This window comes from Durio zibethinus, chromosome 8 (genome assembly GCF_047325235.1).
Source record: "Durio zibethinus cultivar Kanyao isolate XHJ-2024 chromosome 8, ASM4732523v1, whole genome shotgun sequence".
Classification (NCBI taxonomy): Eukaryota; Viridiplantae; Streptophyta; class Magnoliopsida; order Malvales; family Malvaceae; genus Durio; species Durio zibethinus.
In genome coordinates, this window is record NC_143169.1 from 26,473,926 (window position 1) to 26,489,976 (window position 16,051).

Consider the following 16,051-nt stretch of genomic DNA (forward strand, 5'->3'; position numbering starts at 1 on the left):
GCTTTCTTCAATCCTTTTTTTTTTTTTTCTAATTATTCTTAGTATAAATTGCTATACATGTATTCTTGTAAAATTTGTAAGAGGACAGTTTGGATGAACAGAAAAATGTTGTGGGCCAAATTATATAATTTTCTAAACATTTGGGCTTAATCTTAAATATATTAAACTAATTGTCAGCCGGTAAATGAACAGTGAATGACTGAATAACCGACAAAAAAAAATTTTACCGTCCTTCAAGCGAAACGACACTGGTAAAGTGGAAAGTAGACGGAAGCCAACGTCTCGCTGTCATCGAAGGAGCAAAGATCAGAGTAGGATCCAGCGATGGCGGAAGATCTGGTGCTCGACAAGGCTATCAGAGATTGGGTGCTGATACCTCTAAAAGTGGTGATGGTCCTCATCGGCATCCTCCGCTACTTTGTCTCCAAGCACATGCGCTCCTCTCAAGTTCCCGATCCTAAGATCGTCAAAGAAGGGCACTTCTCTCACAACTCCTCTTGTTTTTTTTTTTTTTAATTTCGATAAATATAAATAGGTCTCAGATTCACCGACATTCAAATTTTCTACTTTCAGGCGAGTAATTGTTAGGGCTCGGAAGTTGCGAGCTGCTGCTAATTTTATCCCTCCCAAGTCGTTTAGCTCTCGTAGGATTTATTTCAGCAATGAGGTTTGCCTTTTATTACCAAAATTTATAGTAGCACTTATTTATTTTCGATTTTTTGTGTCTTTTTTAAAGCTTTGTTGTTCTGTTAACCGATAATGCGTTAACCATAAATAATCACGCGTTTGTAATCAGACTTCCCATCAATTTATTATTATTATTTTTTGGAATCAAACTTCAACTAATCTATACGCTGCATAATGCACCTAGTATCAAGCTTAATGGAGTGTTAAAAATCAGGTTAAATTGATGAAAGTAATCCATTTACGTACATAATCATGTCAGAAAAGGAGAAATTAAAGGTATTTTTATTGCATTTTTGTAGGAAAATGGATTACTGTTTGTCCCCAAGGGCCAGGCTCAAAATGTGCAGGCGCAAATGTTCTCTGACCCTAACATGGCTATGGACGTGATGAAGAAAAACCTCTCTATGATTATACCTCAGGTATTTTTATGGTGCATGGACCTCTAGTGTTCATATGCTTTTGTGTAATTGCTCATGTTAGAGAACTGACTGTTTTGTGTAAACTTGTTGTTTCCATCAGACTCACTTTCGCATGGGTCAACTTGTTCTTCTCTGGATTTGTTGCAGGTCTGGTTCTTTACTACCGTTTTTGTTCCAACATATCTGAGTATTTTAATGCTACATTTGAGATTGAATTTGCAAATTTGTTTACAAAATTGATTTCATACTTCTGAATTCTGATTTTATGAATTTGCCAAATTGGATCTGTTTCATTTGTCATTCTTTGTGACATGGTGATGGACAAAATCTTTTGTTGTGTCATAATCAAAGATCATGTTAGTGTTATTAAGATTTTTATTTATTGATATTATTCCACTATTGGTTAATGGTAATGTGATTGCCTCTTCTAGTTTGCTGTCTTTCTCTCTTTCAGCCAAAATACCCTTCCCACTAACTCAGAGGTTCAGATCAATGTTGCAGAATGGAATTGACCTTAGCACAGTTGATGTGAGCTATGTTAGTAGCCGCTCATGGTAATGATCTAATTTTGTATGCAAGATGCTTTTCATATATGATCTTTTAATTGGTGTTTCTCTCTGAGCTTTCCTATTTTTGAGAGACTTTCTTGGCTTAATACCACCAATTATTGACAAATTCTTTTATTTCCAGGTATTTCCTCAATTTGTTTGGTTTGAGGGGTTTATTTAGTCTGATTTTATGAGAGGAAAATGGTTAGTATTGGATCATGAACTTCCTATTATGTTTTATATTAGATTGAGATCTGCAAATTTTAATTGCATCTTTCAAAAAAAAAAAAAAACCTACCAAGCTTATCTGCTCTTCCTCTGGGTCTTGGATTTATCATCTATTTATAGGCTTTCACCATGTGAAATTTGTGATTCTTTTTGGCAGCAACAGATGATACACAGCGTATGATGCAGATGAGTGGATTTGGCTTTGATCCAACAAAGGTATTAATTCAATCTGTTCTCTACTGAGTGGAACAGGCTCAAAATTCTTAAAATTTCAGATATCTAACATAATTTCATGAGGTCTTATATTCCGCGTCAGCCTGTTCTTTGTCTTTTTAATGTAGATTATTTTCCTCAAGTACCATGTGTAGGAAGCAGATTAACTTCATTTATTTCATTTGAGACTTATGTTATTAACACTTTGGTCTTATGCTAAGTGAAGTCTTTTTGCAATTATTTAAGTAGATTTCTTAGGGTTCTCTGAGTAGATAAGCTTAGGATGATGCCCTAAATGGTATTGAGTAGGCAATATAGAACTTATGGGCTGCAGCCATAGAACTTGAGTGGTTTTCTTTCGACAAGATCCTTGTGCTTAGAATTTGATTGGTCCTACTGGCAACAAGTGGTTGCCGCCTTTATATATATATATATATGACAAAATCTTCTACTCATCCCCAAGTCATTTTGTTGATGTGACTCATTTCTTGAGCATGTAACTTGTATAAACTCCTTTGCTGCTAGATCATGGAGACGCAAAGATGTTTGCTATTGTATCCATTTGCTATTTTTTTATATTGACAAGGAGTTGTTTATTTAGATCTCTTAGGAGAATTGCTTGTGGAAAACATGTATTATTGTCATCCTAAAATGTAGGAGACTCTGGCTGTTAAGCCCTTTAGGAAAGGAAAAATGATTGCTGTTGCCATGGGCTAGCCATTTGTTTGTTTATGATTTGAGGTTGGCGGCAATAGTAGCTTGTTAATTAGAAAATTGTTCAGATGGGGAAATGTGCATTCCATTCTGACAATGATGGACCCAACACTGCCACCATCAACGCTACTAGCTGCTGCTACAAATCTTTTGTTCTTTTAATTTCCCTGCAGCTTGTGCTGCGAGAGTCAAATAGATTTGCACTGATGTGTTTGTGGGGCACTTCATCAAATCTAAGTTCTATTCCTCCATTTAGAATTTATGTTTGTCTTTCTCTTTTGGGGGCATTATTTATGAGTAACCGACTTTTTAGGCAAGGGCTTAGTTTTTCTCCATAACTTTAGAAACCTCCAATGCTTTTGGGGTTTGATATTTACCTGTTGAGAATCCTTCAGATAGGGATTTCAGCCGTTGCTTTTCCTCACCCTCACTTGGTTGTGTCTACCTTCCCTTTTTCTTTGCTATGGGATCAAATCAATCACAAAATGATGAGAATTGAATGCAACTTTTTGTTCAATGAAGATCAACCAAACTGTTATTTTGGTGATAGTAGCTGTATCATGGAAGACATTGTCTTATTATTTGGTTGATATATGGTTTAAAATTGCAAAGCATCTTGAAAAGAAATTTCAAATTTAAAAAACTGTTTAGTTGTCAACTTTTACAAGTTCAAGCTCATTTGTGAGTTTGCTATTTTTATTTCTTAACCTTGCTATTTTGATTTTCATTCTTGTCAGAGCCTGAGTACTGAGAAAGACGGTCTTGACATTATCGAGCATGAATGGGCACTCCCTAAATTTGAGCATCGGGCTGAAGCAGTGTTGAAAAAACTTATCAGGTGAACATCAGGAGCATATAAATAGTTGTCAGAAGAAGCGGTTCAATTGAAGTTTTCATCTGACATGCTTGCTGAACTCTGAAAGTTGAAATACCTGTAGAAACCATGAGTAGGCTTCAGTTTATATTTCAGTTCTACGAGAAAGAAGAAGAAAATTTCCGACTCACCTAATTTTTATGGCTTGCAATTTATGTACTCTCAATTGTTTCTTAGCGGGATAAAACGGCCAAATGGAGAAAGCTCGTAGAGCAAGTAGGATCTTGGATTAGATCATTCTTTCTCTACAGTCTAAGCCTTATTATGTGCCTTGGCGCTTCTGATTTTTGAGTATTTTCTTGATTTTTAAAGAAATTTCTCGTCGTCGTCGTCGTCATCATCATCATCCGAATTCTTTATGACTCGAAACATTATTGCATTCTACTTACTTTTTACGGGTGGCCAGAAACTTCGGATACTTTTTTATACCTTGTTGGCCCATGACCTGTCTAAAGGTTCACTTCATCGCCAGCGGAGTCCTTTATAGCGTACCAACTTGATTGCAATATTTGATAAAAAAAAAGTATATATTGAAAAAAGAAGAGAAAGAATTAGAAGGCATACAGCCTAGTTGTAGTTAAAAAAAAGTTGTAGGCATTAATTCTTTTTCCTTGACGCCGATCATTTCTAATTTCTTTGTCGCGCAAGCTGCAGATTTTGGTTTTGAAAAACAATCCTAATTTAGGATTGATTGTTTTTCCTTCACACGCTTGAATGCTAATTAAATTCTTTGAGCAGTAGAGAGGGAAATAATTTGACTGATACAGATTTCGGTTTTTTTTTTTTTTCAACTTTTAATAAAAGCAACCATTAAGTTTGAGCAATGGCATCGGTGATGTTGATGGCCACTCCTGTCCTCTGTGCTTTTTGAAGGCCACAGTGTGTTGCTATGTTTCCAGATTTAGAGGGACAACATTTTGAATCATAACAAGAATCGCAACGAATGTTAACAAGCCCCTGACCATTGGCCCCAGAAAACCATCGATTTCATCATCAAAGCCTGTCCCTCCCAGATGGCCCTTCTTCGCCTACCCGCGACACCAAACTTTTTCAGGATCAGCAATAAATAAATCATTATAATGTAACCAAACACTAGAGTCTAGACTGAGGTTGTCCCAGCATCGAACATTACATGTACCCTGTTCCAATCGGTAGAACAGCTCAAACTCTTTCGTGGGTCCGTTTGATTTTGGGGACCATACTCTCACCGTCGTCTAAACTTTTCCATCGCTTTACAGAAAAACCATTTTTTTGAAATCACAAAAAAAATCAAACTAAAACTAGGTGGATAAAAATAGTGAGAATCCTGTAACATGACGATAATGATGATTACACGAATCTCGATGCATCATTGTCAGACATTTACGTCCAAAATTGAAGTTAATATAGGAGACCCACGGTGAATTATTATAGGGACAGTAGTCGTAGCAATCGTAGCAAGTACGTAAATTGAGTGACAAAATTTAGTCGAGATTGAAAGAAAGTAATTAGTCTTGGAATTCTGAGGGTGTTTTGGTAAAAACGAAGTAGGGGTGGTGGCTTTATACGACGACATGATCAGATGGATGACAAAGATCATGCGTGGCAAATTCAGACGGCTAAGGAGTGGGGCCAGTGTCACGAGAATCCGGGCTGGAAAGCATCTGGAATGGAACCCACAAAGGTTCATTTTTAGAAAGAGCGGTTTCTCAAAGCAGGCCCCACGGCAGCAATTCTTTCATTCCAATGGAGAGTGGGCCATCCCCTAGTTGGATGTCATTTGCGCAGCACTGGTGACTGTGATTACGGGGAGATTAAAAGTAATAATAAAAAAATATTATAATTATGATTGAAAAAAATTATTATATTTATAATTAAAAAAATTTTTATTAAAAATTTATGATGATTTAATTTTATTAAAATTAATATTTAAATTTAATTAATAATATGATAAATTTAATTATATTATATAAAAAATACGATGAAATTTAAATGAGGACCGAGTGAAATTTTTACACCCCCATATATATATATGTATATATATTTATACTCTCATCAAGGACGTTTCATTTTGTTATGCTATAAATAAAAATAATCAACCATTGCTCATTATGGTAATAGCAGCAACAAAACAAAGGTGACACACAATTAATTCTTTTTTTTTTTGGTGCGCCAATACTATTATTATTATTATTATTATTATCCATTTTGTATTGTCTAGTTAATTAATTATTAGGTTTATATATACATATATATATTATGATAACATTTGACTACAAATTTTTGTGGTGGTACATTGATAGGTTTTTGTGCTTACTGCAAACCCATGGCCTATGAACGTAAAATAAAATCATATACATATCTCTTAGTTATTTGATTGGTTTTTGATGCATTCAAAATGCCAATTTGGATTTATAGAATATAAATATTAATTCATGAAATCATTCATTCATTCATTCATGAGAGATTATTTGAGTTTGCAAAAATTTTATGTATATAGCTTCATAAATAAATAAGTAATATCCGAATATTTGAGCTTCTTAATATAAATTAAATTTCAAATTACTCAAATATTCTTCAACAATTAGGCAGGTAGAGACTTTTCATTCGTAGATTTATCATATATATATATATATATATATATATCATAAAGCAAGTATATCCATTTGGATCCGCTTGAACAAAGTAAAGCAAAAGAAATAGCTAGAACATGAAAGCGTGATAGTGAGTCAAAGAAAGAAACATATACATATATATATATATATATTTATATTTATATATGATGCTGATGTGAGAAGGTTGGGAAAAGGACTCCACCAATTAGTCATTCTTTATAACTCTATTTGATTTGATTGATTATATCTACAAATCTTATTAATTAATATTACGAATTTTTTTTTAGAAAAAGCAGATACACTTAAACTATATAATGTTATGGTAATATTTAGAAATGATAATAGATAGGGTCAGAACAGATTTTTATTTATTTTGAATTTGTTTTTATTTTATATTTGTCAAATTCGAATTTGATTTGATTTAATTTTTTTTAATTTTTTAATACTTAAATCTGATATGATATTATATAAATCATATTTGATTCGATCGAAATTAATAAAATATTATTTTTTAAAATATAAAATATTATTTTGTAAATATAAATATTTAAATATATAATTATATAAATATATATAAATAAAATATTAATTTAAAAATTATTTTTATATAATATCAGGTCGAATTTATTTAAAACTCGAATTCGACCTTTTTTTAGTATTATCCAATTTGATCCAAAATTCAATTTAAGAAAAAAAATCGATTTATCGGATCAAAATTAATCGAAAACGAATTGAGTTATCCACCCTAATAATGTCTTTGTTGGGGCCGGGGGGTGGTGGGCCTAAGTGTCAGGTGCCAGCCAAATTGCCAAGATTCTTTCAAATGCTCATGCTCTTCCTCTCCCCAATTCTTTAATTAAAACCACTCATTTACATCTCTATATATACCCTCTCACATTCATCATATATTCACTCCACACTCTACTCTTGCTCATCTCTATCACTATATATTCTTCTATCTTCTTTCTGTTCAAATTCTCTATTTGCTTCCCAAATGGCCAGTGTTGAGGTAATCAAACTACTAATAGTATTTTTGTTCAATTTTTTTTCCTCATTGAATCCATTTGTATGGATATATCTTTATAAAAGATCATGAATTAATTCCAACCTGCATTAATGTGCAAGCTTATCGTTTAGAATTATAGTATCTGATCTTGCTCAAACGAAATGTATCAGTCTTCATTGATTCAATAATTTTGTATCTTTGATAATAATAATCTGATTGTTCTACATAGATCACTGGGTTCAACGGTATAGAGTCCATCTTAGGCTCTTTGCCAGCAGATTTTAGATTTGTGCATGAGAATAAACAATCAACAGAAGATCTCTCTCTCTCTCTCTCGTGCAGTTGTAAAAGCACAATTTGATGGCTATCATCATTCTTCTCTTGTAGTTAATCATCGATCTCATTTTTGTCCTTCCAAAACTTTATCACTATGCTCAACTGATATATAGCGCAGGATCCTATATATATCTTTCACTAGCTACCTTTTTAATCTTTTTCTGTCTTGTTCACTAATGCAATGAAACTAAATGATTCATCCTTTCGCATTTAAAACAGCATTAATATCTTAGTTGATCATTGCTTTGAATGATCTCAGTGGTCAATTTCATGATTAAAGTGACACGCTATGGCAATGATCGTTGATCAACTACAAATTTTCATTAACATCTTAAATCATCCGGAATAAAATGATTCTCGGCACTTCCAGGTTCAACCAGCTGCAACAGCATTGCCAGAGAACGAAACACCAGAGGTGACCAAGGTTGAGGAGACACCAAAAGAGGAGCCAGCGGCTGCAGCACCCGTGGCTGAGTCAGTGACTGCGGAACCAGAGGAAACAACAGCAGATGCCCCGGCTGCAGAGGAAAGCGAAGCTTCCAAAGCTGAAGCTCAGGTTGAAATTGATACCAAAGAAGTTGTAGAAGAAGCCAAGGCTGATGAGGAAGCGAAGCAAGCCGCAGAGGAGACAAAGGAAGAGACTCCAGAGGTGAAGCTGGCAGAAACAGTTGCAGAGGAGGCCAAAGTAGAGACCACAGAGCCCACCGTGGAAGCACCAGTAGCCCCAGCAGCAGAGGAGGAGAAACCAATTGAGAAGGAAAAGGCAGCTGAAAAAGAAGAAGAAGTTCCTGTTGAGAAGGCTGAGGAATAGAGCAACTATAGAGAAGATCATGGCATAGTTTGAGGGGTTTCTTTTATAGGTTGCATATTAAAGTTGGCAAAGTTGGAGTGCCTCTATTATTATAACTATATTGCCATTGAGGATGCGAATGAGGAGTGTCTTTCTTTCTATCGTTCTTTCTTTCTTCGGGGGTTTGATATATTAAACTTACATTTGTCAACATGCATCCATACCATGCCGATGAAAGAAATCACATGGGCTTTACATTTAGGAGGAATTAAAGTTGTTATGAAGGGTATGGGTGTATGTATTGTTTGGATTCCAAGATGAGTTTGATATGATGGTGTGATGAGATGTGATCTCTGCATTTGCAATAATAAAGATTTTGTCCAAATTCTAGTCCCCTTTCACGCTGAGTCGCTGACTAATCTATATCACAAATAAACTTGTTAGATGTGGTAAAGAACATAGAGAAACAACCCAAAGTCCGATACGACATCCACACCCTGATTAACGTGACGTTGGTGGCAATGCGTACACGGGAATGGGTGAGTGCTCTTGCTGCTGTCGGAATGGATTTCAGCTGTTAGCAACGCTAGCAAGGCACCACCTCCCAAACTTTTTTTTTTTTTAAATACGATGTTTGCCAATCATGCTCGTTCGTTTCCTATAACAGAGAAAAGTAAATTCAATTTGATCAGCATGAATATTTCAACATTCCTGAATTTGTCTTTCGTTTCAGCAAGTGGGTTTGAAACAAAATGAAACCAACCCTTCCATGCTAAGCAGATCACAAGCAGAAAGAATTATGTTACAGGCCAAAATTTTTTATTCAGAACAAGAGTTAAGATATTCCAATAATCTGAGATAATAAGTCAAATGAAACAAAATCTGAGATATGCAGAGACGACTATTTAGAGGTTTTCTGTGAGTCTAGATGTCATTGCACAACTGTGTAATTACATGAAAGTGCCTGTAGCCGATGCCAGCAAAGTCCATGCAAGTGAGCAATTCTTCCATCTTGCCCCCTGCCCTATTTATGCTATACCTATATAAACAGTTGATTTGAGATAAAAAAAAAAAAAAAAAAGAAGCAATGACATCTCATGAAGGAAAGACAATTAACTACATCATTTCTTATATAGTCTAACGATGAAGCAGATGATATTATCCTATAACCTGTACATGCAGTCAAAAGCCCTTTCTACACCAAATGCAAATGCAACCCACGTTTTACCAGGTACCGAAGCTGCAGCCAACATGTTCTTGAGTAATAACATTAAAACGTTTTTGCATTTCAGCCATGGAAGGATATGGTGGGAAACACAACCGGTAAAAGCAGGTATGAGAAGAAGGAAGATGCTCAAGGGACTCCGAAGCCTTGTAAATATAAAGCCGAGAAGCTAAACCACGGAAACCTTCAACAGGAAGATACTTCACCGAGGTCCAGAAGAAAAGGAGCACCTTTCTCTTTTCTGCTGACATTTCCCCAACAATCTGCAATATTTTTGAACATGAGCAAGTAAAATATCGGGGGAAAATAAGAAAAACTTGTCGGCTCACAGAACTAAGTAATAAGACAACTATAGCTAATGCAATGTCCCACTTCATCACTCTGCTTTTATCTATTGATACATTAGGTTGATGTCAAAACCTGCATAATGGTTCTCCAAACCGACAAAAACTAAAATACTAAAGAAATCATCTAACAACAGTTTCATCATTGCCTTAAACTTAATTAGTACTATCAGGAATACTTTTCGCAGCTGAAGAATTATGCACCATACTACTTCTTGGGCATTAATAGTCAGCTCATAAACATCAATAACATTGTGGACTTCCTCCTGCGGTAGTCTCTCAATCACTGTTCTAGTTCAGTTCAGCTCTTAATCTTTTCAAAACATTTTTTAAATCTTTATTTCAAATATAAGAACATAAAACCTCCAAAATGCTTTCATTGATTAAATTTGATATAAATGAATAATCTTGCATTTCCAAAAGGCTTATAAATCTCTCAAGTCAGCCAATCTCAACAATTTCCATCTGCTTTTTATTCCAGACATTTTTATTTGTTATTTTAAGGGGAAAAAGCTACAACTGCCAATCAAATTTTTTCTCTTGCTCCATAAAGTGACATCCTTCATGTGTAAAACCCTATCACATGCATCAATCAAAAAATGTAAGAATCTAGGCACATATATGCAAACATTGACTGTGACTTGCAACAAATCAAGCCATCAATCGAGGCAGGACAGAAGTAAAGCCTATGGATGCGATTTTCTAACTACTTATAGAATTATTGTCAATGTTTCTTTAATTCAAGACATATTCACCCTTGTTCCCTAGGTCCCTGTTTTTTAAACAAGACTGTGACTGTGTGACAAGGAGCATGAAACTTAAAAGTAATAAAAAAGAATTAGATTTAAAAAAAAAAAAAGGATAACAAGACTTTGGTATGATTAAAACACAACCCTGTATGTCCATACCTCCCAGAACCAGGTTATTTGAGGATCATTTTCTCTGTAGCCATTGTACTCAGTATGTGCCTTCCAGTCTTCAACACAGATGAGACTTTCACTTCCATAGAGCATCCGATCAAGGTCCTCGAGCTCTAAACTTCGAAAAAATAACTCCTGGAGCCCTGAGTTAGAAAGAATATGGCCAAAACCTCTGGAAAAATGGTTTACCTGTTCAGAAATAGATGTTACAAAGCGATCCCGAATAAGAAGATTAACATATTCCTGCCTATTCCCACTATTTACAACAATGCCTTTCCCACCGGGGCAGAGCTCCATAATTCTCCTGGATCCTAACTCCTCAACTTCTCTAACAAACGTCAGTCCTAGAGCATCTGAATCAATAAACTCAGCATCCATCTCTAGAATCTTCTTGCAGCTGTTATACAAGCATGGATCTGCCTCTCGTATATCTTCCAAAGATATATGCATTCCAGCCAATTGTAAGAAAAATACACGATCAAAGACAACACCCACTTGCACTTTATGCATCAATGCTAACGCAATCACACGGCCAGCAAAACTGAAATACTCAAGGTGCAAAGGATCGACCCTAGATGCTGCAATAGAAGAAAACACATAAGCTACACATAAGCTACATATAACCCGGGTCAGAGTAAGAAGGAAATCTGCGTAACTTGTAAGATATTATAGGGTATTTGCATCGCGGACTATCCTTTTAAAATATACAAAAATAACAATTCTCGTTTTCCACTAGATTCAAAGACTTACTTTCTCTCTTACTTCTTTTCATCTCAGATCTCTCTCTCTCTCTCTCTCTCTCTCTCTCTCCCTTTTTATTGTTTCCCATTCTTGTCTCATTCTCCTTTCTCCCTCTTTCTTATCTTAAAACTCAAGCTAATAATTGGCTGCTGTCTTTGTTTAATAGTGATGACATAGTAGCTTTTGGGAGGGTTTCAAATTGAGATGTTGCAATGTATGAGGAGCTAGGTCCAACATGTCAGACACATCTTGCATAACCACTTATGTCATGTTGTGTAGCTAGATATTTGGCCTAAATTGCAGAGGGTGAGTAATATAGAGGAACAACAGAACAAGAAGCTTACAACAGTGGAGAGAGATACGAAGCCTCATTTTATTTCCATAGAAAATCATGCTTAGGCTTGGAAAGGAAACAACTGTTCTTAAAGCAGCCCAAAACCAATGAAAACTAGAGGATCTAAAACCGATTGAGAACCCAATGAAGATTGGAAATAAATCATAGGTAGAGAAAGTATAGGAAGAAAATTGAGCAAAAGGAAATAAGAGTTTAGTGCAACATTCTCGCATGCTTTGAACTCCTCAACACTTAATAGGACCAAGAGAATATCTCTTTACATTATTAAGAAAATCTACAAAGTACACCAAGCATCCATCAAAGTATCAATAGTTTTCACCTGTTTTGACATTCTGCCAAGCAAAATATTGATGCACTATTTTTTCATGGCATATCGTTTGACATGAGGTGGTAATAGTGCTTTCAATCACGTCAGAGCCCGCACGTAATATAACAAGTACTAGTTGCAAAGGCAGTCCTTAAACTTTAAAACTAATAAAAGCTGTACTTTAAGAATTTTACCTTTTCTATTTCCACAATCCATGTTTATTATCAAAACAAGAGAACACTGACACAGAAGAGTGACATAAGGTGAGCAGAAAAAAGTATTCATTTCTTCTATCTTGTCAAGCATCTCGTATCTTCATTCTGTTTATATTTATATCAAACGGCTAAAAAGCACAATTTTTAAACAAATATAATAACTGCATCAAAAATATATTAATTATTGCTTGTAATTATCTCATATTTCACAAGGAGCTTGGAAAAATCATCTCTCTTGCACAACAAGGACAAAGAAATATATAATCTTGAGGCAAGATCGTAATTGAAAGAAGTTTGGAAGTTCAGAGGAAACTTACCAGGATTAGGAAAAAATCTTCTGCGATCATTTGAGCAAGGCACAAAAAGTGCATTCTCTGGATTGAATATAGCTTGGCATACCAAGAAAAACCACTCCCTTAATACACCAGGACCAGTGGCTTCTTCATTTTTAAATTCCATGAATAGACCAGCATGTAGTGATTCAGGGTCAGCACGAGCAATGTATTCAAATGATTCTGCCAATAACTGAGATCTGTCAATGAGCATCTCATGCAATTCCTCGTAATCTTCTTTTACCTCAGGAAACATCATCATGGCCAAATGCCTCCTGGATTCAAAATCAGTGACATCCTTGTGCTCAAGTAGCCACCGATTATCATCATTACGCCTGGCGAATCTAATTATTAAGGAACACAACGAAGATTTTCTATTCCTCAAAACCATCCAAAACTGCTCTTCAGCACCCTGATAAAGCTTCGAGATGCCATTCAGTTCCTTCAAAATGGCAAGATACTGAGACGACCCTGAATGAACAAATTCACCTTCACTGCTTTCTCTTGTAGCAAAGCTTTCCTCCACTCTGACAAGGCATTTTTCCATCTTATCCAACAAATCACTAAATATAGAATGAAGAAACTTAATCTCCTCTGCACAGGGAGGATGGTTGTAATCCTTCTTTTGCCACTCAACTGATATCCGAATCCCAATGCCCACTTGCTCAATAATGGCAGACCGCAAAGGGTTCAAGAATGCTGTGAAATCCCTGACATCACTCGATAATGGTCCCCCACTAGTGGTAGAATCCACACTAGAATCCAAGTCCTTAGACAACTTATCAGCCAACTCACTAACAAAAGGGAAAATGTCTTGCAAGACAACCAAACCTTTAACCTCTTGCAGCATTAAACCCTTGGAAGTACCAACACTTTCCAACAACACCCCGAGTGTACTCCGGCACGAAGCATACAAACTATCCTCATTAACAACCTTCCTAAGTAACTTGCAAAACTCTAATACTATTGGTGCACAATAAGAATGCAGCTGTTTTGATAACGCACTCCTACACGAAGTTAAGAAGTGTCTTATTGAAGTATCAGCACACTGCTTATTGCCATAAATCGGAGACATATAAAGCATTACCAAAGCGGCAGGAGCCGAAGAAGCCATAAATATCTGCAAGTGAGCCGGGGCAGAGTCGTTATCGTCCTTGGGAGTAATCGTGAAGAATTTGACAATGCAATCTTTGATGCGTTTGGTTGAAGAAGGGACTAATTCGCCTCGGCAAAGGCGGCAAATGAGGGAGATCATGTCGTCCATGACCTGCCAGGTTTGTGGGTGGTCCGTCGATCGCATACGGCCCACGAGTTGTAGCCCGGCGTCCTTTTGGATGGCGCAATCAGCTAGAGATTGCTCCCACTGGAGCTGTTTCCCGCGATAAATTAGGCGTTGTTCTATCACTGGAATTCCGGTCATAGCCCGAATCCTTTCGTGTAGGGATTTCACAGTGTCCTCCGAATTAGCGTGGACCACGATTGTGTTGCCCTCCGAGATCATCCGGATGAAAAATTGGATACGGGAGGAGGAAGATGTGGCGGACGATGAGGGAGCATCGGATGAGGAAGGCCGGGAGTCGATGAGAGAGCCAGGGAAGGAGGAAGCGGGGTCTTTCGACGAGGGATGAACGGCTGTGATTGGATGGCTGTCCTGATGGTGAAGGTGGTGGTGGTGATCGTCTTTTCGCATTCTGACGGGGACTAAGGGTGCCTCGTCGTCCTGGTCGTCATCGAAAGCAAGGGCATAATCGTCAAACTTGCGCTTGGAGGAAAGCCGGTGATCGTAGCCGTTGGGGAATTGATCAACGGCGGGGGATTGGATGAGAGACATTGGACGGTGGGAGCCCCCAGCCTGCTACGGTGGGGGAGAGCACATGGAGATGGTCAAGAAGCCGCAACAAACAGAAAATAAAAAACCCTCCGACCCAGTAAGGGTAGATAGAGAGGAGTGAAGATGAAAAAAGAAAGAAAATGAATGGGAAAGGATCGAAAATGCCGTCTCCTCCTACAAAAACTTACCGCCCTGACGTCATCACCTAAGACTTTAATCTTACGCTATTTTTTCGAAATTACCAAAATGGGTTTCTGGGATTGTTTGATCAGGGCGCCAAGTTAGATTTGTTCACATTTTGGACGGCTATGATCATGTCTTCGCCGTAACTTCAATGCACTGCTAGCAGTGGTGTGTTCCAGTTCATAAAATTAACTCCTCTAATTTGTTTTCCTTGTATGAATTGAATTCTTCTATTAATTAAAAAAAAAAAAACTTTAATTTTAAATATTGGATTTAGCCAAAATCATTTATACATTTAGTGATTTTTTTTTTTTACAAAATTAGAATTAGATTCTCATTAATAATGAATATTCCCTTAAATTTAAGCTTCGCCTGTATTTAAAAAATAAATAAATAAAGGATTGTTATGCATGGATGAATGATTTTGAAGCATGGTCACTTTACATGTGTGAATATGTTTATTGAATTAAATTAGTTTACATATTACACACATTTATGGAAAGAAAATATACAAAATTTAAAATGCTAATTTTATAAAAAAAAAAAAAAAGTTGAAAAGAATTAATCACAACAAAATTATGGTTGATACTTCTAATTATTTTCATATAACAAAGCAATGGTGTGATTATTTTAAAGTTAATTACATTTCTTTGGCAAATATTAATTAAGGCCAAGGTTATATGGTGATTACATAGTAAAAGTGTTGCTTTTACAAGTTTTGGTCATGAATTATTGTCGTCGGTTCATCCAAAACATAATATAACTGTTATTTACATACTAAAAATACAAAGGAGAAAAACAAATATTAGTCCGATGTTAATCAACAATCTTTTCTTCTTTTCTTAGAGCGTTGGTATTTAAAATTGAATGTTTAACTAATTTTTGGATTGTTAATTTACCCAAGATTCCAAGATTTTACAAGTCAATCTTTCTTGTCTCATCAGAATGGCTATTTACAGGGAAAAAGAAAGAAAGAAAGAAAGAGTTGGTCTATAATTTCGGCTCAGCTACTTCTGGGTTCCTTCGTTGTTTTGCTCAGCGTATTTACTAGTTATCTTTTTGTCTGGCTGGATGGCTGGGCACGATACACCAAATTTGTAAGCTTTTTAGAGGTTTTTCATTAATTATTGTATACATATATGCAATTCTTTTATTGCCTTGGCACTTTCCTAAACAATTGAAACCCATA

At 36.0% G+C, this 16,051-nt stretch overlaps 2 protein-coding genes, 1 long non-coding RNA gene and 1 pseudogene across 4 annotated transcripts; 2 read left to right on the forward strand and 2 right to left on the reverse strand.

Annotated features, from left to right (window-relative positions):
- The first annotated feature begins 187 nt into the window (after positions 1–187).
- LOC111278312 (uncharacterized) lies at positions 188–3,915 on the forward strand (annotated as a pseudogene). Its single transcript, XR_016344194.1, has 8 exons — positions 188–476; positions 574–667; positions 987–1,117; positions 1,207–1,253; positions 1,561–1,660; positions 1,797–1,858; positions 2,040–2,098; positions 3,547–3,915. The product of XR_016344194.1 is annotated as an uncharacterized LOC111278312 (transcript).
- A 3,273-nt stretch (positions 3,916–7,188) lies between these two features.
- Positions 7,189–8,794, forward strand: LOC111278314 (uncharacterized). The gene is made up of 2 exons (XM_022864960.2): positions 7,189–7,286; positions 7,990–8,794. Exons 1-2 carry the CDS (start codon positions 7,272–7,274, stop codon positions 8,428–8,430), a joined length of 456 nt encoding a protein of 151 aa, XP_022720695.2. The 5' UTR covers positions 7,189–7,271; the 3' UTR covers positions 8,431–8,794.
- Positions 8,661–9,014, reverse strand: LOC149517711 (uncharacterized). The gene is made up of 2 exons (XR_016344195.1): positions 8,906–9,014; positions 8,661–8,829 (listed from the first exon to the last, which is right to left on the reverse strand). It is a non-coding gene; the product is annotated as an uncharacterized LOC149517711 (long non-coding RNA).
- Positions 9,015–9,206: 192 nt separating this feature from the next.
- LOC111278313 (E3 ubiquitin-protein ligase UPL5-like) lies at positions 9,207–14,825 on the reverse strand. Its single transcript, XM_022864959.2, has 3 exons — positions 12,834–14,825; positions 10,887–11,476; positions 9,207–9,897 (listed from the first exon to the last, which is right to left on the reverse strand). The coding sequence occupies exons 1-3, from the start codon at positions 14,677–14,679 to the stop codon at positions 9,634–9,636; spliced, it is 2,700 nt and encodes an 899-aa protein (XP_022720694.2). The 5' UTR covers positions 14,680–14,825; the 3' UTR covers positions 9,207–9,633.
- Positions 14,826–16,051: the final 1,226 nt, after the last annotated feature.

Coding starts and splice junctions, on each gene's coding strand:
- LOC111278313 (XM_022864959.2), bottom strand. CDS start 14,679: ATGTCTCTCATCCAATCCCCCGCCGTTGATCAATTCCCCAACGGCTAC. Junction 11,477..12,833: donor AAGATTTTTTCCTAATCCTG/GTAAGTTTCCTC, acceptor CTTCTATTGCAG/CATCTAGGGTCGATCCTTTG. Junction 9,898..10,886: donor AAATAACCTGGTTCTGGGAG/GTATGGACATAC, acceptor AAAATATTGCAG/ATTGTTGGGGAAATGTCAGC.